The sequence below is a fragment of the Pleurodeles waltl genome, chromosome 4_1 (assembly GCF_031143425.1).
Source record: "Pleurodeles waltl isolate 20211129_DDA chromosome 4_1, aPleWal1.hap1.20221129, whole genome shotgun sequence".
Taxonomy (NCBI): Eukaryota; Metazoa; Chordata; class Amphibia; order Caudata; family Salamandridae; genus Pleurodeles; species Pleurodeles waltl.
The window spans coordinates 314,460,598-314,482,847 of record NC_090442.1 but is presented as its reverse complement, the minus strand read 5'-3'; the positions used below and the strand labels follow the sequence as shown (position 1 = coordinate 314,482,847).

The window sequence follows — 22,250 nt, the reverse complement described above, 5'->3', positions numbered from 1 at the left end:
GCAGCCCGTCCTTTAGGGCGGAGGGGCCACGACCCCCCACCTTTTGCCCCTCATGAAGAGTGTCTGTCAGGCTGAACAAAGGCCAGCCTGACAGACATTCTTCATTTTCAGCTCAGAGAGCCACGAGTGAGCCATGAGCGATTTGCGCAGACTCCTGGATGCCTGAGCTGAACTTTGCTGGGCTGAGGAGGTCACAGCTCCTATGGGCGTGACCTCCTCGGCTCAGCAAAGGTGCCTCGAGGCCCTCCCCTGGGTGACGAGGAAAGCATCACCCATTGACACTCGCCCTGGGCGCTTCAGGTTTAAGCCCTGAAGCACCCAGGACGAGTGTCAATCAGTGACACTTCGTCACAGAGTGGGGTGGGGTCAGCAGTCTCACTGACCCCATCCCACTCTTTGACGAGGCTGGGACTGCTGCCTTCCCTCATTGGCTGACCTAAGGTCAACCAATGAGGGAAGGCAGCAGTCCCAACCCTCCTGGGACCTGGAGGCTGAAGGTAAGTGTGTATGTGTGTGATGTTTGAAATTGAATGTTTGGTGTGCGCATGCATGTTTGAGTGTTATGAGTGTTGTTAATGGATGTGCGTGCATGTGTGTGCGAAAGAATGAGTGTGTGTGATCTTTTAAAATAAATGTTTGGTGCATGCATGCATGTTTGAATGTTATGAGTGTTAATGGATGTGCGTGCATGAAAGAATGAGTGTGTGTGATGTTTTAAAATGAATTTTTGGTGCGTGCGTGCATGTCGGAATGGTATGAGTGTTGTTAATGGATGTGCGTGCATGTGTGTCTGTGTGAAAGAATGAGTGTGTGTGTGTGTGTGCTTACCGCCCGCCCCGCTCCTCCCTCCATTCTAAAGCTGCCGGCCGCCACTGTTTTCACTCTATCAAGCTAAGCTAAGTTAGGTCCTGTAGTGTTTATTTTTTAGAGAGGAGGATTCCAGCAGAACTGACACACCTGGGGAACAGATGCCCGTTGGGACATGCAGCCTGTGTAAACTGGGCTTACACTTCCCTATGAGGACCACTTGAATATGCCGAGGTATGGGGTTCTACACACCCAGAAATCATAAATAATATTAATAATAAGCGTTCCTGCGCATACAATTGCAGGGTAGACTCAGGGCACTAGATCTGCATTATGGTGGCACTATTTGTGTTATACAGTTTTCTAACTGCTATTCTGATTTCACAATGCAATAAATATGTTGTGGACTTTCATTGTGCCTTTTTTACTGTTGCTATGGATATGTATGACTGAGATAATTTATGAAAAGGGCTGACCTGTTTTTCATTATTCCATGAGAGAGGGGCTAGAGTATTGTGCCTTTTGGGTGGCCACAATTAGTTGTTACTCTGTAAGGCTAGGACGGCAAGTAAGGCACTATGAGCTGGTAAGGTAGTTTAGTGCGACAGTACTGATTTGGAAGAAGTGCCGCAGTCCCTGCATTTTGTTGTTCTTTTGTCCCAAAGCACAGTTCTGCAAAAGCAGACTCCCTGTGACATACATTACTAACACAAGGGGGATTCCAGGTATCAATACACTATTGGGTGCTCTGAAAGACTCAGCCCCCTGCAATACTACAGGTCAGGACTAACTGGGAGGAACACTGTGGAACTCCACTGCCAGACACTGAATAGGATAAAATCTTTAAGTAAAGGGGTTTGCAAGTAATGCTCATTTTAAACTCACACACAATCTGCATTGAACATGTTTTGCATTAGGAATTTCTTATAAGGTTTATCCTTCCCGTACGGATATGTGCCTGAAATGTGGCTCACGGTTGTTTGTTTCCTTCATTTGATTTGGTCTTGTCCAACACTTATGGTCCTGTTCTCATTGAGGCTGTGCTTACTGTTGACAATGGAGCATTTCAGATTTGGAGAAAACATGAGGTGAAAATACATGAGTTCAGAGGCACAACCACCACATTACGTACATCTGAACTCTGTAATTTAAGTGACAGAATATTTTTGTTTTTTAAATCTGCACTGCAAACACTATATCATTGATAAGAATACAATACTTGAGTTACAACCAGTCAGAAGAAAAAAACATTCTAGGTGTCACATCAGCTGCTGAAAAAAAAAACTGCTGTGTAAGTGTTGCAATGCTATCATGGTCAGTGATCAATCATGCTACTTTGACAAAACATTTGGATCATTATTTCTAAAGAATTCCAAGGAGGGATTTTTCTGACCAGCAATCACTCCCTCAGCAATATTTGAAGCCACGAAGAAAAACAATGGTATCATAATAATCCTTGAGTAAATATTGATTAACTCCTGCCTAGTGCTTGAAACCAACTGCCTGAGGCTTCTAGGATCTGCAGAAAGGGATCCCCAAGGATGAACGTGACATAGGCTGATGCAGTGTTTTTCTCTCATGCTTTAGGAAGTCTGCAAGCTACTAAATTATGCCAACTACTTATTCCTAATTAGAAGTATTTCAAGTCACAAAGCAAAGTGACTCCTCCTCTGGTGATAATGTTCCGGGGCATCAACTCCATTTTCAGGTTGTTTTCCTGCAGGCGGATGAGACTGCAGTGCGAAGTAAGTATAAATAAAGAGATATATCCATGTGCATACAAAGTAAACTGCAATGGCCCCAGGTGCCCGGGGAAGTGGATGGGTGCATGTGAATTTTCAGCACTACATGCTACGAACGGATGCTTACAGGGTATGTACACATTCCGTTCAAGGCATGTGTGACTGTAGATACACATGCTTTGCATAGACTGTAAAGCAGTCCTCCTCAGAAGCAGTGGTTAGCCTGTGGGTGTTGTTTTTTTTTTTTTTTAAGTGGAAGTAGCCTGACCTACATTAGCTTGTTGGCATGCTAAAACATCCACACAATAGCGTTTAGTGAAAGAGTGTGGTGTAGGTCATGTAGCTGCTTTGCATATGTCAGCCATTAGAATGTTTCCAAGGAAAGCCATGGATGCTGGTTTCTTCTGAGTACAGTGTGCTCTAGATGGTGGAGGTGAAGTTCTTTTGGCTTTAGCGCAACATGTTTGAATACTCTTAACTATCCATATGGCAATGCCTGATTTTAATATAGTCTTTCCTTTATGAGGTGATGAAAAATCAACAAATCTTATTTCGTGCTTTAAAAGTTTTGGTTCTATCAATGTAGAACAAAGATTTTTGACGTCTAATGTGTGAGGAGCCCTCTCTGCAACTGATTCTGGTTGAGGGGTAAAAAACGGCAACTCGATTGATTGAGGTGAAAGTCGGAGACAACTTTTGGGAGAAACTTAGGGTTGGTGCAGGGGACCACGCTGTCTGTGAAACTCGAAGAAAGGTTCTTCCAAGGTTAATGCCTGGAGTTCATTAAGATGCCTAAGTGAGGTAACAGCAATTACAAATGCTGCCTTCCAAGACAGAGACTGAAGTTGGCAGATATACAGGGGCTCAAATGGAGGGCCCTATGAGTCGTGTAAGAACAATGTCATATTCCATGAATGCGCAGGTGGAATCTGTGGTGGAATTACTCTCTTAAGCTCCTCCATGAAGGCTTTAATGACTGGTATTTTGTCAAACTGTTTTTATTGGTTTCCAAAAGTCAACACGTAGATAGTCATGAAATATATATCACGTTGCCTATATCATGCATGGGTGAAGCTAATAACAGGAACAGTGTCATATTCAACAGTAGGCCATACAGGTGCACATATAACAAGTACATAAATAGAAAGCAGCATCCATGACTTTGCACCACTGAACATTCCTGTGGAGGCATTGAATACAAATTGAACATGACAGCCCTACTGGGCTTATGGTAACAGCCTGCATGAACAGGTCATAGCAGTTAAGTACATCTGGGCGATGCAGAAATGGAGCAGGCCAGCGGGATGTCTTGGGACACAAGGCAACTTCACAAAACAAAATAAAATGATGGATGGAGTGTTGAAACTTTTGAAACACTCACCCCCAGTCACAGATCTGGGTTTAATCCATGGTTATTTTGCTAGTCATGCCACCCCAGTTTGGACCCAGCTATATGCAAATCTGTCTTGACCCTGTTCCCTATGGGAACAGTCCAGCCCGAATTGCCAGGCTAGGTCCTCCCTGTCTCGGGACGCAGCCTGGTGGATATGAAAGGGGATTATTTCTGGAAAAGGTAAAGGGTCCTCCTTTGGGCAGGGCATGAGAAAAGACGAAGACCTTTTGAAAGGTACTGCACTAGAGGTCCCCATATGTAATAAAAAAAATCCGTAGAACCAGTCATAATATCAATCAGCCGTTCGATGGCAAGGGCATACCATAAGCGTGTTTGCCACAGTGGTAGCGATGGAGCCTCAGGTTTTTTCTAGGCTGATGACAGTCATCTTAGCGGCACCGAGGCACAGCCAAAGAATGGAGGTGTCCCCATATGTCTGATGCTTGAGGGCTGGGACTTTGAGGCCTAGTAGAACATTTCATGGGGCCGAGGGTATGGAATAGCCTAAAATCTCTTATTTGAGCTAAAATCTCTTCCCAACAAGGGTGAACAGGTGGGCTGTCCCACCAGATATGGTAAACATCTCCCAGTAGGCCATAACCCCTCCAGCATCTGTCTGATGCATTGGGGAAGATTTTCCATAGTTTCTTGGGGTATAAACACCAGTCGTAGAAGACTTTATAGGGTGCTTCACGTAGACCCAGGGAGTGATTACATTTTGAAATATCACATAAACTGTGCCATTGTTGATCCTCAATCGATCCCCAGTGTTTGCTCCCAAAGTGTTACATGACGCAAGGTAGGAGTGGGCGTGGTGGATCTCAGAAGGGCATAAAGAAAGGAGATGCAACCCTTGGAGGTCCCAGACTTGTGTACAAATTGCACTACGGGGAAGATATTTTTAGTGGCAGCCTGGTGCACTTCTGCGTGAAAGATCCAGTGTTTCAGTTAGATATAGTGGTAGGCCTCAGAGGCAGGGAGATTAAAATCGAGGCAGCAATTCTCAAATGTTAATGTGTTCCAGTTGTGGAACAGGTCCGATATGGTTAGGCAGCCCCCATCTCACCATTTATCAAAAGGGCCAGGTATCAGGGTGGGAGGGAAAGCTGGGTTGAACTGTATAGGTGTATAGGAAGAGGGGAAGGATGTCAGCCTGTGTCTCTTGGTGACTTTATCCCAGATTTTCAGAGTGGTAGCTGTTGGTGTGCTTAAACAGGCATTGCACGATTGGTCTACTTTGGGTTTCCAAATAATATCCCAGATGTTTCCGCCCACTATTGGTCGATCTATATGCAGCCAATGTTTGTCGGACACCTTCATGGACCAATGAGATATAACCCAGAGCTGGGCTGCTATATAATGAGTCATGAAGTCAGGTAGGCCCAGACCACCCCCCGCCTTCTTGGAAAGTGTCAGGCACCAATAAGCCAGACACGCCTGGCGGTTTTGCCATATAAACTTCGTAATCAGTGAGCAGATGTTAGTAAACAATTCCCTGTCTACATCAATTTGAAGGCCCTGAAATAGATATAGCACACATGGAAACACTGCCATTTTAACAGCATTTATGCAACTTAGCCAGGTTGGATATTACATGCCCCAGTGTTTCAAATCGAGTCTGAGTTGTCATAGTAGGGGGAAATAGTTTGCCTTAAAGAGATCGGATATAGTAGGAGTTAGTTTTATCCCCAGGTATGTGATTTCCTTCGCTGCCAATTGAAAGGGGGAAGTTGATGTCAGGTGTGCAATTTCAACAGGGGGAACTGTGAGGTTAAGCATAAAAGATTTATGGAGATTAATGTGTGCCTGAAACCGATTCGTAGCGTTGAAGTTCAATTTTAAAGGGTGGCCCTTATTTTTGCTGTTAGGGTTTCAATGCTAAGAGCAAAAAGAAAAAAGGGAGAGGCAGCACCACTGGCATGTGCCCCTAGTGAGTGTAAAAAAACTGTTTTTAAAAAAATTGGAGGTTGCCCCGTTCATTAATACTCTGGTTATAGTTAGCTTGCATCATTGCTATGAAGCGTTCATGGAACCTGAACCAGAGTAAGGTATAAGTTAGGGAGCCCCAGTCTACCGTATCAAAAGCCTTCTCTGCGTCTAGTGTCAGCAGAATCGCCGAAAGAGATTTCTTCGTAGCTTTTTCTATTAGGTGGATGACTCGTCGTAAGTTGTCATGGGTTTGGCGCCCCGCAATAAAGCCTGTATGATCTGGGTGGATCATTTCCAGCATAACCTCCTCTAGCCTATGTGCTAGCATCTTAGTGTACAATTTAGCATCCAAATTGAGGAGGGCTCTCGGGCGATATGACGTGCAAAGATCTAAGGGTTTCCCCGGTTACAGGATAAGCAAAATCAAGGCCTCTCCCATTGAAGGGGTGACTGCGTGGGAATCGACTATATGATTAAACAGCTCTGTCAGGTGCTGAACCAATTCAGAGCTGAATGTCTTATAGAAAGACGCATTAAAGCCCTCAGGGCTTTGTGGGGTGTAAGAGAATCAATGGCAAATTGTACCTCCTCTGGTACAATGGGACGCTTAAGATTTCAATGTGAGTCAGAGAGAGACTTGAGGTAAAGTGATGTCTGCTAGGTAGATTAGCTGCTCATTGTCATCTATTAAATCCAAAGTACAGAGGCGCTCGTAAAAGTCTTGAGGTGTTCCATATGCTGAAGCACTCCTGTCTCATCCTGGAGCTGCTTGGTATAGGCCTGTTCCTTTTTAGCACGTAGGTGCTTTGCTAAGTGGAGCCTAGCGTAATACCTCTCTCCTATGTAGTGCGTTTAAGCTGTAAGAGGGACAGCTCCGCCTTGTTGGCGTACAACTTTCCCTCAAAGGGTCGTAACTTTCCTTTGAAGGCCAAGAGTAGGGGTCACCTTATGGGCATTTTCGCCATTTAAAAGCTCTGCCTCGAAAATCTCCCTCTCTCCCGTCTTCTGCCTAATTAGTGTGGTTATCTGGGTCAGACATTTCCCTTGAATGACCACCTTGAAGGGGGGTTCTGTGTTTCCAGTTTTGTTGAGCTGAATATACTCTCTTATCGATTTCCTAAGTTCAGTACGGAACAAGGGGTCCCTCAACAGTGTTTTAGTTAAGTACCACCTACGGAAGGATGACTCTGGGGCATGGCACTCAAAAACCGTTTCCAATGGGGCATGATCTGAAATTGTGATGGGGTGAATAGTAGAATGGAGTGTTCCAGCTGTTGGCTTACAAATGTGTGGTCTAGCTTAGAGTGAGTTCTGTGTGAGTAAGAAAACTAAGTGTAGTCCAGCGTAGTTGAGGTTCAGTATCCCCCAGACAACCACCAAGCCCAGTTGGTGAAGTATCACTTTAATAGCTTTAGGGAATAATCCTGCATGGGATCTGCGCGGGTGTGTGGTGTCCATATTGGGATGCCATATTAATTTGTAATCCCCCATCAATGGCCGGAAGGCAGTCGAGGTGGACCGAGGGCCTCTGTATATTGTTCCAGAAATGCCAATTGTCTTTTTGTAGGATTGACATGGTGCTGAGGGACAGGGTACTCACAGATTGTTGAGCCAGTGTAACTTCCCTGATCTCGACATCGGAGCAGAAAGTGCCCTTGATTGATAAGGCCTCTTTCTCTGCAGCAGACTGCTGAGGGTGTTCTTCCCCTCCTTTGATGTTCTCATGACCGAAGATGTCTGGAGTGTCCTTGATGCTTCTCCACGACATTAAGGCGACGGCAACGGTCTCAAAGGGTTTTCTAAGGGCAGAAGGAGTGGCAGGTGTCACAATCTGCTTCACTGTGCTCTGGTGACAAACACAGATTACAGACCAGGTGTTATTTGGTCCTGGAATACTTCGCAGAGCAGTGCGGGAGGTAACGGAAAGGCATCCGTTCCATCACCAGCGAAGCATTCTCTGAAAAAGGTGATGGAGATTAAAGACAGGCCCCAGAGGACGAGGCCCCATAGGAGCCACGATCAAAGGGTCTCAACAAGCAATAGAGAAATAAAGCAATAGACAGAATGGAAAACGTGATCGAAACAATACCGACGAGGCGACTACTGTAGCGCGAACCAAAAGGAGAACGATGACGGTGTTGAACTGGAGCAAAGGCATACATGTCCCAACCGCGCAATGGAAATAAAACAAACTAACAATGGAGTTGAGGCCCATGCCTATTAGCACCAAGAAGAGGAGTCACTCTGCCTCATGACTCTAAAGACTTTTTTGAAGAAAAACAACCTGCACACATCCGGACCCAAAAGTAGATGGCAGGACCATGCAAAGCATGTGTATCTACAGTCACACATACTTCAAACGTAGGTTCTTCTTAAGACTAGAAGAAGGTCCTTGGTGTAAATGGCATGCATTCTGTATGCACCACTAAGGCATGGGAATCATTATAACCTCACTTGAGCTGATGTGTGTCTTTTTATGATATTTCATTGACTGTGCACCTGTGTACGTGATGTTTAATACAATAAGTCGGAGACAGGCCCACTTAGTATTTCTTGTGATTATATAATACATCGGTATTTCTGCCCGTTGGGCTTGATTTGGAATGTCTCAACCCCATCTGCATTTGTAGGGATTCCAACAGGGCACACACTATTCACAGTCAGTATTGGTGATATTTATGGGGTTCTTACAGTACCTCAGGCCAATATTTTTGTTGTGCTGTCCTGAGACATACATGAGGCTAATATGACCATACTTAAGAGGTACATTTTCTTATACTATGAATTTGAGCCATATTGGAATATTGATGTGAAATATCATGAGATAGTATGTATAACAGAAAATGTATTGCTTACATTTGTACAGTCCAAGATGGTGCCAATGTGATTCACTTTAACACCAGTGCTTTCTGTTTGCTCAATGTTTCAAATGGTTTGGTCTCACGTATGTGGTAATGTGATAAGGCTGTTTCTTGGATAAAAAGTGTCATGCTGTTTATGCATTAAATTATTTCTTTGCAAGTTGGAGTCTTGTCTGAGCGTTTTTACTTGCTGTTCTGTGTGTGATATATATGTTCACTGAATAAAACAAAGGTTACATGGATGTTATAGTTAGGTTGCTGTTTTACCCACACAAAACCATAGTAATTCAGCAGTTATAGTTATACTTATGTTAAGAAACTAAAACTTGTTGCCCAAAGTTACTTTGCGGCACGGGTTATAGTTTCTTCAGATAAGCATAACTATAAGTATAACTATAACTGTTGAAATTCTATGGTTTTTTTATGGATAAAATGGCAAATTAAAAATAACATCCCTGTACCCTTTGTTTTTTTCAGTGAATTTCTATGTTTTTTGTTTTTTTTAAACATTAAACATTTAATATTGCTGTCAGGTTGCAACAAGCCAATCAGGTCTTTGCTTTTCCCCTGGACCCAAGGAGGATCTGCAGTTTCATGGATCTGCCCCCCAAAAAAGGGCACTTTGTGGCCCTAAGGGACCCCTCCATGTCTTCCTATGGGGTCAGGATACCTGTATCCTGATCCCTCATCTGTTTTTACACAGTTTTTCCCACCTCACAGCCCATGCGAGGAAGAAAATGGCGGCTGCCACTTTTCTGTCAGGTTGCAGCCAGCCTATCATGCTTTATCTCTGGATCTGAGGAGTATCCCTGACCCTAGATATCTATATTTTGTAACCTTAAATAACTCAATAACTACTGAACAGACTTACAATCAAATCGCAAAAAGCACAATCTGCGGACGAACATCTAGGTTCCTGCCAAATTTGGTGTAATTCCGTTCAGTGGTTCAGGCTGCAGCCATGTCAAATGAATGCAAAAAACCCACAGACACAGAATGGGGAAAAAGCATTTCGGGGCGCCCCCTTTTTCTCAGCCTCCGCTTGATGAATCACCCCGTAACTTCCCAGGCAAAGTAAGGCCCTTTTTTGGGGAAAATTTTGTGAACATTCGTCAAACTGCATCAAAGTTATTAACAAAACAAAAAATGGTTTGTCTATGGGAATAGTTGTTCCAACTTATAATTACCTACTGATTATTGCCTATCACCACTGTGTAGTTATGGTTCAACCACTTTTTTCTATTGACAAGTGTAGACGGGTCGCTTCGACCGCGTCTACTGATTCCCGATGCTGGCGCCAATTGCCCCTCCTCTCCACACGGCGCTCGCGTTCCCATGACAACATGGGAATGCTAACAGAAGCGTCGGACCCGGACTTCCGGGTCCGACAGGGAAAAGAGACCACGGACTCCCAAGAGGGAGTCGAACGCCGGGAATCAGAGGACGCGAGACAACCGAAGGAGAAGACGCCGAACAAAGAATCACTGACGCTGGGTCCTAGAGAAGAGCTGCAGACGAGAACCGAGGGGTGTGCGGAGAAGGTCCTGAAGCGCCCAGGAATCAACACTAACAAGCCCTGCCACGACCCTGGAGGGTCGTGGCTCAGCAAGGTACGGTCCTTTATAGGACTCCCTAACGTATATCAAAATAAAGGGAAGCAAGGAGGGGAAACCGGGCACTAGGGGAGGGCTGGGGGTGGGAACGGGGAAAAAGGGCACGGGGGTCACACCAAGAGCACAGTCAACCACACCAGAGAAAGAGTGTGATAATACCTACCAAGAAGCACGGGTGACGTAAATCCTGCACAACTGAACACTCCCCTTTACCCTTGTCCTCCAACCCGGAGTATTCTTTTCTCCTTGCATGCCACTAACAATATAAGAACCCTCACGAGACCCCACATTGGACTTACCTGTTCCTGCCATTTCTTTTCCCTACCGGTACCTCGGGGACAAGACGAGAAGACACCCACCAGATCGTAAAGAACGAGAGTGACGAGAAGACACCCACCAGGATATAAAGAAGCGGAGAAGAAGAGACCGTTATTATCAGAGCAAAGAAGGCTCAATAAACTGCGTGTACCGAAACCCGTCACCTTTGTCTTTCCCATCAATAGAACTGCACCAAAACTCATAAATAAACACCTTCTACCTTATCACTGTGTACGAGTCCTCTGTACCAACAGTAGCCTACCACAACAAGGAAGGTTTTGATTTGACTTTTGACTACAACTTTTGACCCAGTGGATGGATTCAAATGACATAAGGCAAAGTATATTTTAGTTAGCTAAAGACAAGCATGCTAATTTTCACACACAAATACCTAGGGAGAAAAAAGTGGAGAGACAAAACAACTACTGATGTCATTAAAGTATAGTTTTAAACTAAGTCCCCCTGTTACCTAGAGTGCTTTCTCCTACCCCCACCCTCACCTTAGTTTGGGTGAAACCCCCCACCCCAATTTGGTTTTATTCTCTGGAATCTAGTAGGTGTTATGCCCCCAGAGATGGGTGATTGAGGGTAAGTCCCCACACCTTTTTTCATTTTTTATTTTTTTAACCATTTTTTCACTGGAATGTCCTGCTATCTCGGTTTCCCCTGGGAGTAATATTAAGGGTAACCCTCCCCAATTTGCCTCTTGGGGGTGAGACGGGCAGAAAGAATGTTGTGCCATATGTAGGGTTGGGGCACAGCTCGATGCCTGGGCAGGCCATTGCTGCACCTTCGTTTTCCACAACAAATTTATTTTCCTCTGTTGTCTAGTGGGCTTTCTGCACTTCCCTGGCACCAGCTATAAGATCAGGACCCTCAGACCCACTCTCCAGTTTACTTCTGGAACAAATAGGACTCTCAGAAGATGGTTCTTCTGCCTGCTGCCTGCTGTGTACTTCAAAGGACTGCCCTGCTGCACCAAGAAGACTGTCCTGCTCTTGAGATCTGCTTTCCTGTTTGAACTCAGGGCTACTAGAGTGCCTCCAAGGGCTAGTTAGCTGGCCTCCTGATCACAGCCTCACAGATAGAAAAGGCTCCTAACCATCTTCAATCAGCATCTGGACGCAGCCTGTATGAGTCCTGATCCTCCAAGTGGTGCCCCTCCAGTCCTGGACCTCTGGAAGTGGTGCAGGCAAAGCAGTCTTGGGACCTACACAACATATCACAGCAGCAGGCAGTCCTCCAAAAATGAACTGAAGTGTGGATCTGAGGGCCTCTGTTAGACCTGTAGCCTTAGGGTGGTCTTCCCCCCATCTGTTTGCCTGTTTCCCTCCTATTGTTACAGTGTGTTTTTGTTGGCCTTCGGACTCTGAGCACTTTACCACTGCTGACCAGCATGTGCATGTTCTTCACCCTAAACATGGTAACATTGGTGTATACTCAACTGCCATATTTAATTTACTTTTAAGTTCCTTGTAAAGTGGTATACCGTATACCCAGGGCCTCTAAATTAAATGCTACTAGTGGGCCAGCAGCACTGCTTGTGCCACTCACTTCAGTAACCCTTAAACATGTCTCAGGCCTGCCATTGCAGAGACTGGGTGTGCAGTTACACTGTCACTTCAACATGGCAATTAAAAACTCTTGGCAAGCCTAAAACATGTCACCAGTAGTCCAGAGGGCAGGGTGCTGTGTAAGTAAAAGGCAGGGCATGTAGTTTTCGGTTTTACATGTCCTGGTAGTGAAAATCTACCAAAGTTGTTTTTCCCTCATAGTGAAGCCTACTCCTCTCACAGGCCAGCAATGGGAATTCCTTAATATACTTTTCAGCTGTTATTCCTGATAAAAAAATAGAAGTAGCTTTGTCATCTTTCATATCTTGGGAGTGGTAATGGTAATCATCTTTACTTGTAAAGTTGGATTAACATTACTATTTTAGAAATGGCACTTTTAGAAAGTGGGCATTTCTCTGCCCTTACTGCTCTGTGTGTCTTGCAGCCTGTATCCAATAAATGTCTGGGGTAGGCGACAGCTACACTTTGTGCATTCCCTCTAGACAGCCACAAACAAAGTAAGGTTAGATGTCTGAGCACTCATTGGCATTCATATGCATCTTAATGGGTCTTCCTGGGCAGGAAGGGTGGAGGGGAGCTGACACTTACACATGACTAGGGAGGGACTGGATCCCCCTTACCTGAACCCAGAGTGACTCCAAGGGCTTGCCTCCTGTTTTCTGAAGTCTCAGGGACACAAAACACTTCTTTTAACTCTCCTAGTGCTGCTGGACGCTGCCATCTGTGATTTCTACCCTTGCCTCAGGTGCCCCCTCCAGTCCTGGGGCTCAGAAATGGGTTCTTCGGCTGCTTTCTACAAAAACCAACGCATTGGAATCACTGCACCGGTCAGAACTGCTGCATCGCCCTTTGATGCAGAGGCTTTTCGACGACAGCAGATTTACAACCTGCACGGCCAGCCAACAACGGATTGCCTGTATTACAGCGGAGCACAATGACGATGCACTGACCTGACTGCAGTCTCTATATGTTTTTTTTGTTTGATTTTTAAATTTTCTGTTTGTTTACTTTTTTTTTTTTTTACTTAAATTGCCATTTGATACTCTATTGTAAAAATCATTACTAGAGACCAGTGTTTTCTTTGATAAAATACAGTAGGAGGTTATCTGCATACAGGGAAAAACATCTTCCTAATCTTGATACCATCAGAGTCCCCTAAACTGTGTATCACTCTGCACCCACTGTACCAATAGCTCTTTTGAGGTGAGAGAGAGGACACTCCCTGTCTTGTTCCTCTCCCTAGCAGGAAAGGTTACAACACTACCATTGGGTCCTTATAGATAAAGGAAATCCATGCCCTAAACTCTGGGCCAAAGCCCATTATTTTAAAGGGAGACTGTAAATATGGCCATTTCAGTGAATAAAACTCCTATTTGGCATGAAGAGCCAGAAGAACAGCTGGCTCTTGGATACTATTTATTTTTTAGAGGCAACCATACAGTTTACGATTGTGCACGATGTTCAACCTGTAGACCACTTACCCTGCACTCACAAAAGACAGTGTTAAACCTGCATTCACATAGGCATATCCCTTATAATGCACTCACAAAACATGGTGGTTATCCTTCACTCACACAAGCACACTGCTTACTCACAGGTACACCACTCAACAGGAAGGAGCAGAGTTAGGACACATGGTGGCATAGGAGGCACAGGTTCAGTATCAGGTGCATTGGTCTACTGGTGCAATTCAAAGCTGTTTAGGTAAGCTACACTGAAGCCTGAATGTACACTGAGGTTATCTAATCTCACATAAATCACATTTGAAACAGAACTGCAGACTATGCGAGTCTGATCTTTGTGGACTTTTGAGGAAAGAGTTTTCATCAAAAAAAGTCCCACTTGCCTTCTAAAAAACTAGTTGGTGGTTTTCCTTGTAGTGCATGCATATACTAAGATAGAAAAAGTAAAGCTTAGTACTGGTTATGCTATGTTAATCTGTATAGCCCACTAATCATCCAAGAGGGTATCCAGGCTCTTGCTGAACTCATGAAGTGAGGAGGAGGCTCCGATGTGTTGAGGGAGGTTGTTCTATGTCTTGGGTGCAATGTAGGAGAATGAACAACTGCAGTTTTGCTTTTTCAGATGGGGGAAGTGTGTGTGAGTGAGAGTGAAGCAGAGCGTAGGTGTCTGGTGGGTTGGTTAAAGTAAGCAGCTGTTCAGGTATTCTGGTCCTTTGTTGTGTCGTGCTTTGTATGTGTGAATGAGAAGTTTTAATTGGCTGTGCTTGTGAATGGGGAGGCAATGAAGCTTCCTGAGGTGGGTGTGATGTGGGTGCGGTGCAAGAGGTCAAGTATCAGTTTTGCGGCAGTGTTCTGGATGGTCTGGAGTCTGTGTAGACATTATATGGAGGTTTTGACAAAGCGCGTTCCTGTAGTCCAGCCTGCTGGTGATGAGTCCTTGCGATACATCTGGTGGTCTGAGGCAACCATTTGAAGATCTTTCGCAGCAAGTGTAGGATGCGTGATGTGCACACTGCATTGACTTGAGCTGTCATGTTGAGCTTGTCGTCTAGGATGTTCCCTAGATTTCTTGTGTGTTATGTAAGTGTGAGTGTTGGTCCTAGCTCTGATGGCCACCAGGTTAAGTCCCATGGTGAGGTTTTGTTGCAGAAGACCAATACATCTGTCTTGTCAGAGATGAGATTCAGGCAGTTGGTTTGCATCTAGTCTGCTACCATGGTCTTGTAGTTTGGGAAGTTGGTTCTGGTGGTGGCTGTCTTTTTAGTCAGGGAGAGGATGAACTGGGTGTCATCGGCATAGGAGATGACAGTGATGTCTTGTGAGTGAATGATGTTGGCGAGCAGTGTATATGTTGAAAAGGGCAGGGCTGAGGGATGATCCATTTGGGACTCTGCGTATTAGTTTATTGGGTTCTTCCCATGAGGAGGGAACAGATCCATTTGAGAGTGGATCCTTGTATGTCAACCTTGTGAGTCTTCTGATTAGGGTTTTGCAGGAGAAAGTGACGAAAGCCGTGGAGAGGATGGACAGGATGAGGGCTGCGGTTTCTCCTAGGTCCTGGATGATTCAAAAGTAGTCGGAGGACACAATGAGTGCTGTTTTGGTATTATGGTTCTTTCTGAATCCTGATGGAGTGTTATCTAGAAGATGGTACAAATTGAGGTGCGTTTTGAGTTGCTTGTTCAGGGCATTCTCAATCACTTGGGTTGGAAAAGGGAGCAGGGAAATGGTTTGGAAGTTGCTCAGTTGATTCAGGCCAGCTGTGGCCTTCTTGAGAAGGACATTGATTTCTGCAAGTCTCTATTCATTTGTGAAAGTGGCGGACACGATGGAGGTGTTGATGATGTGGGCCAGGCTGGTGCTAATTGGCAATGATCCCAGGTTTCAGATGTGGTGGGGTATTGGTGTGTTTAGAGCTCCTGAGTGGATGGTCCAGTCAACATGATTGCTGCTGTGTTGATTCTGGTGAGGGTTGTTAGTTCAGTCAGGTGGTCGTCTTGGTTGGTGGTGAGTAGACTAGAGATGAGTTCTCTAGCGTCGGGTTGGTGTACGAAGTTGCTGCAGATGTTTGTGATTTTGCTGTGGAAGAAGTTGGATAGGTTGTCACAGAGTTGTTGGAAGGCAGCGATATTGGTGACAGTGACTTAGGGTGCAGTGAAATCCTTGACGATTGATCTCCTTGCAGCTGTTGGAACTTCCTTCCATAAGGTCTCCTAATGCTTTTTTCTTGGTGTCTCTTATTTACTTGTGACACAGTAAGTGCAGCCTTGTAAATAGTTCTATAAGTGGTGTCATGGTTGTTCTCCATTTCCTTTCTAGCTGTTTACTGTGTCCTTTGGTGTGTCAGATGTCTTCTGTGTACCAGCTGGCCTGTTTGTTTGATCTACTGTACATTTAGTTTGATGAATGCGACTCAGTCTGCACAGATCTTGATCCAGTTGTTGAAGTTGTTGATGCTCTTGTCAAGGTTGTCTGTGGGGCTAGGTTGATTTGTGCTAAAGGCGCTGAGCCACTCTGCTTCTGTGATTATGCCTCCACCTGCGGCTTAGCATGCTGAACATGGTAGGGGTGTTGACTTGGTGTGTTGATTTGGAAGTGGATGACTGAGTAGTCAGTCCATGTGAGTGGTGTGGTGCAGTTGTAATTGATGTTGTCACTTGGGATGAAGATGGGGTCCAGTGTGTGCTCTGCAGTGTGTGTTGGTTCTGAGACGAGCTGGGTGAGTCTGATGTTGCTCAAGCTTTCAAGAAGAGCTGTGGAGCAGGGAATGTTTCAGTCTTCCAGCTGAAAGTTGAGGTCACAAAGGAGAACATGGGCTCTGGAGTCGATGGTGAGCAAAGCAACCAAGTCAGTGATGAGGCTGGTAAAGTTGTCTCGTAGTCCAGCTTGAAGTGCAGGTGTTCCATGACTGAGGTGGCATTCTCTGTGGATGTTGTGCATTTGATGGATTTCTTCAAGATGACAGCGAGGACTCGTTCCTGCCTGTGAAGGCAGTCTTGTTGAGCGATCTTGTTGCTCGCTGGGATTGTCGTGGTTATGTCCCGAGCCGATGAGGGGATGAGCCAGTTCTTTGTGATGAAGAGGATGCCAGGTGCATCGCTACTCAGCGGGTCCCATATTTCGGTTGTGTGTTTGCTGAGTGATGTGTGACATGTGCTGCGAGTGGGTGCTGATGTGTGGGTTTGCTGTGGTGTAAAATAGGGGCGTAGGCGTTGATGGTGAATGTGTACGCATGTTTGTTGGGAAGGCGTGCTGAGGGCATTGTTAGTATTTGTATGGGGTGGTGTGGGGAGGTGACTGCTGAAGGGCCAGCAGTGGGTGCAGGTAAAAGCTCCTTAAGTGGTGTGAAGCATGGCATCAGTTTGGGAAACAGCGTCCAGGTTCTAGCGGCCTAAGGTGCTGCAGACAATCGCTGTGGTCTCAGGTTTCTGGCGCTGGGTGAGATCCAGGCAGGGATGGGCTAGACTTTGGCACACCATCCAATCACCTACTGTGTCCTTGTTGAAGCTACCACTAAGTAGGTCCTGGAAAGGGGGGGGGGTGCAGTGTGCCGTGATGTAAAATCCTGTGCTGATGGGAAATGACATTTTCTTGCTTGGCTTCTTCTTTGTAGAGGGTTTTGATGGGAAAACCAGTAATGATACTTCCAGCGCAGGTGGTGGATGATGGGATATCAATGATGTCACTTCCTGTGCTGATGGGAAAACCATCTGTCATTTTGGAACAGTAACAAAATGACAGAGTAGGCATAAAATATGCAGAATTCAGTTTCAAAATGTTCGCATGGTTTTTAAGCTTACGGCAATGATACCTGGCGCTCTGCATAAGAAAGTTGTAGTCCAGTAGCAATGCCATCAGAGCAGTTGGTACTCTCATAATTACTCGATTAGCACTAGTCTACAGTTGTAGGTGAGATGCTGGGCATTGAACTAATGGAAATATCTCCTTAGGTCAGATGCCTCTAGAAGCAGATTAACACGGAGTAAGCAGGCAAAATACTGCTGCTCAGACTGCTTGACACCCTAAAGACCAGCAGTTGTCTACTAGGCGTAGCCAAACAGTGAAAACAATGCCAAGGGCTTAAGAGGGTTGATCCACTGCCAATTTTATGAATACTGTTTTTAAGGGCTGAACTAGAAGGTTATTTATCAGACAGAGTGCCATTCACATAAGTGGGCTCACCCAAAGCTCATTTTGTTTAAGCAAGATTATGTATTATCTTTGAGAAAACATGAGGCTGTTGAGACAAATCAAGCAGGCTTTTGGTCTGACCTAAAACATACAGAACTGACAGAGATAAGGGAGCAAGAACGCCTTTGGCTCACACACATTAGATACACAGCACTGGTCATGAGCACCACAATCTACATGAAAGACATGGAACAAGTGTGGTACTGCAGTGCAAGTCAATGCAGGTTCCTTCAAAGTCATGGATCAAGTGTGGTACTACAGGGACAGTCAGTGCAAGCTTCCTTCAGACATGGAACAAGTGTGGTGCTGTAGGGCCAAGGCAAGCTTCCATCAACAACAAGGAACATGTATGACACTGGGCAGCACCATTTAACGCCTCCCTTACATACAACGAATAAGCAGAATTTCAGATTTGGTACAAGCATAAATAACAGCACTGGGGTGTATGAAAGCAAGTTTGACACATGCACAGCAAGCTTTCCACACATAAAACAGGTACAGTACTGGGCAGAAGTACAAACTTCCCTCACACTAAGAGCTCATACAGATCTGGTCAGAACAATGCAAGCTTTCCTTACATTCACCGATCATGGACAGCATCTGCAGCAGCAGTCCAAGCCCTTGAGTAAACACACACAATGTGCAACATGTGACTGCAGTATAAGTTCCCCTCACACACACAGCATATGCACAGGAAGGTCAGCAGCAGTGCAAGATAAGGTATCCTGACATACGAAACAGGTATCACACTGGTAGCAGCATCTAAGCTTACTTCCGGCACAGAATACCCAGTATAAAATCTAGAGGCTTGAGCCAGATGCCAGGTTCTGGTCCACATTCTAACCGAAAGCACCAAGTATTAAAGATAAAACATTAAAGTTTAGGTCAATCAGGAGCAAAAAAGGAACACCATTCTAGTGACTGAATTACACAATGTGAAACAAGAAAACCTAGAATCAATACTGGCTTGGCCACCTGACCAAATTGTGTGATCCTAGGCAATTTTTTTATTGTGCTTCCTATTTTATTCATTATTACATATGAGAAAGCCTTGGAATATGTGAAGTAATGTGCTGCACAGAAATATCTTGTGTGACTTAGTGGGCTATAACGCTGCTCTGTGTAAAATAAGAATATACTGCACGTATATGGTGCACATGACAAGTGACGTGACTTAGTCACTAACGGTATTTTCATTGGGATGAGCAACGGGGGCCTCAATGATTAAAAGTTCATGTTAAAAAACTATCACTTAAATTACATACCTTTCAATGCAGAGATATAGTCTCATGCACTAAGGTGAAACACTTGTTAAATATATTTATTTGAATCTTGAAGACTATCATATTTATAAATATTTGTGTCACGATTTTCATGCCAAATGTTCCTATGGCTCAGCTCATGCCTGGGCTCTTAAGGCCAAGACAGACCCTTGGCTCGGCTCTCCCCGTTAGTCTGTTGGCTTGCCCACCTCTACTAAAGTACTGTGTGTATCAGTTACTTGAGCTCTCTCTCTCTCTCTTTATCTCACTCTGGGAAGAAACATCTTTTTTCCCAAGCTTCTGGCTGGTTTCAACGGGTCTCAGATGCATAACTATTCCTACTTCTGGTTTTAATAAGATAAAGAACAATTGTTCAATAGTGACCCAAAGAAGCTGTTTAAAAATTACCTGTGCATTTTTAGCATAAAACAAAACACATAACGCTCAAATAATTAATTTTCACTGTTCCAGCCCCGTGCCCTAAGTAAGCTTAAATTATTTCACTAACCACGATTGTCTTCCCTCCAGCAGTTAAGCTGAATGCAGTGATTTCTATGACCGTCAGCAGCATGGGCATACCCTCTTCTTTGACCTCTGCTGGTGGCTGCCAGGGTTGAAAGGTGTACTTTGCATTTCCAAAAGAAAGCATACCATTCAGTGTGTGCAGAATGAGGCCTTCGCTCTGCCCCGCAGGTGCTTCAGTGACTCCTGCTGCAACAGACTCCTGCAGCTGAGCGGATCGGCCGGAGCAAACAGCAAGCTCCCAGTAGTTTATGAGCTCCTGTGGCCCTAGTAGGCAGTGGTGCTAGAACAATTTTCAGACTGGAGTGCTGCCATCAACATCACATCACTGGGCTCTTAGGGATTCTAAATAATCCAAGAATCGCACAAAGAACAAGTATCAAACGTAAGCTGCACCCAGTGACGAGGGGAATGGTAAGGGTACAGTATGTGGCTGGCAGTTAGGAGCACTCTGTCACAAACATAGTAGTAAACACTCATTTAGAGACCTCTAAACTTGCACTTACTGCTAAAACTATATATCGCACAAAGAATTTGGGTTTACGCAAATATTTGCCATGTGCTTCACCAAGTAAAGTATCTTGATTTGTTTTGATCCTACAATAGTCTTTGTTTTCCATCACACTTCAAAATTAGAAAAGAGTGTTTAATTTGAGGTTTCTTGTTTATTTGTACGGTTCATTTATAAGTCTTCAAATTATGTTGTGTACTAGAGGAAAACGAAATGCTAGAATATTTTCCTTCACACCAGTAAGATTGTCACAGAGTTCTGTTTGCGAAATCCTCAAACTGCGGTAAGAGAAAGAAAGGTAAACACCAGTTTACACGTTAAAATAATAAGCAGTAATTTCTCAGATCACTAGACTGACATTTACCATTTAAAGTAATCTGTAATGCTCCTGTACCCTTGCAACCCCAGCATGGTTATTTTTGGGGTGCTGTAGCACTCCCTGCACCCCCACAACAAGTGACTATGCTAGTAGGTGTTCTCTCAAGGTTCAAGGGGTTGCAGTTGGGCCTCGGTACATTGCACCAGTTGCACCACTGGTAGTTACACCCCTGATTTCAAAGCTTCACTTGTATAAATCCAAAGAGATACTAATCATAAGCTCAAATATTTGCTCTGTTGAGTGAATACAAAATGTAAATATCACCTCCCCCCTATCAGACTGCCCACAGGTTTCATAAGTATAGGTCTCATAAAAATAGTCCTGCAGAAGAATAAAAATGTGAGTTAAAAAACAAATTCCCGCAATAGAACACAGCAACTTTAAATTCAAAGGTTACCAGGTTGGGACATAAAATGAATTCGCGTCCTACCTGCAGCAGCTTAAAAAGCTCATCCTTCAGTTGATCATCAGTAAGATCCTCAATAGTTTTGATAATCCCCAGGAAGTATGTGCATAAGGCAATAATAGCTTGTTGCGACTCAAAGAAGCTCTGATGCTTTGCCTCCAAAAAAACATCAAAGTCGTTGATAGGCGGGCTGCATTGGGAAAAAAAAAATAACAGGCAATTATATTTTGCATTCATCAGAAAATAATATAGTAATATATGTTTACATAAGCTGCACAACAAGAACATGTTCATACCAGAAGGCTTTGGTGGCATGATTAAAGGCCATTTGATCAGTACACCCTGGATAACTAGCTGACTCTGGCAGTATATATATCTGCCATGTACCCCACAACACAATGCTGAGAACACCTTCTTATTATTGTCTCACGTTTGAAAGGTTGGAGTTGCCTTCATCTCAAATATCTCTTGGATGGCAATTTCATGCATTGTTGGCGGCAACCATGGGCTGAGAACCCACACTCGGTTTCCATACCTTGCCTGACATTAGGAAGGCAGGATTCTACAGCTTCCTTCAGGCCGTGTAATGATGTTGCCCATCAGGATTTTCAGAATGTTTCCCTGATGGGTGGAATGAAGTCGACAAGAGATAAAGTGACTGCACATAGTTCCAAAGGGTTTGTTATACAATACCCTTTCAAGTCACAACCCTAGATTAATAACATAAATGCACTCCTGGTGAGTCCCCCCCAAGCCAGAGTGATACATGTGTCTTGAAAGTCACCTAAGAGCAGGGAAATGTCAAGAGTTCTTCCAACGTGAGGTTTCTCTCTGATCTCCACCACTTGACATCAGTGCTTAATTTGTAAAAATATAAGTGCCCGGACCTGAGGTATTCACAGGTCACCTCACAATGTAGGGATAGCTTCCCTCCTGCGGTTCTATTATTTTGATAAGTATAGTGAACGCCTTTTTAAAATTATTTATGAGCTCTGTTCTGAATTGGACAGTGCCACCATGTGGTGGGCTGTCATAAATAAGTGACGATGTTTAGAAGCGAGTGCTGATGCTAAGCACCGGCAAACATATACATATATTAAGCACTGCCTTGGTTCCACAAAATGTTTTCAATTTAAAAAAAAAAAAGATTTCCCTGATAATTACTTGTGAAGGAAGACATTCTCCGAGAAACACATGATAAAATGAGCCTCACTAACAAAAGCAATATACAAGCCTATCGCTTAGCAGCACATAGATACACATCAATGACACCAGTGTG

General features: G+C 44.4%; 1 protein-coding gene across 5 annotated transcripts in view; it reads right to left on the bottom strand.

Annotated features, from left to right (window-relative positions):
• Positions 1–22,250, bottom strand: part of ARMT1 (acidic residue methyltransferase 1) — a 127,826-nt gene that overhangs the window by 6,874 nt on the left and 98,702 nt on the right. For all 5 annotated transcript variants that reach the window (XM_069228419.1, XM_069228420.1, XM_069228418.1 and 2 more), the window contains one exon: positions 20,996–21,161. In XM_069228419.1, the coding sequence (XP_069084520.1) occupies positions 20,996–21,161 (166 nt within the window). The remainder of the gene's footprint in view (positions 1–20,995; positions 21,162–22,250) is intronic.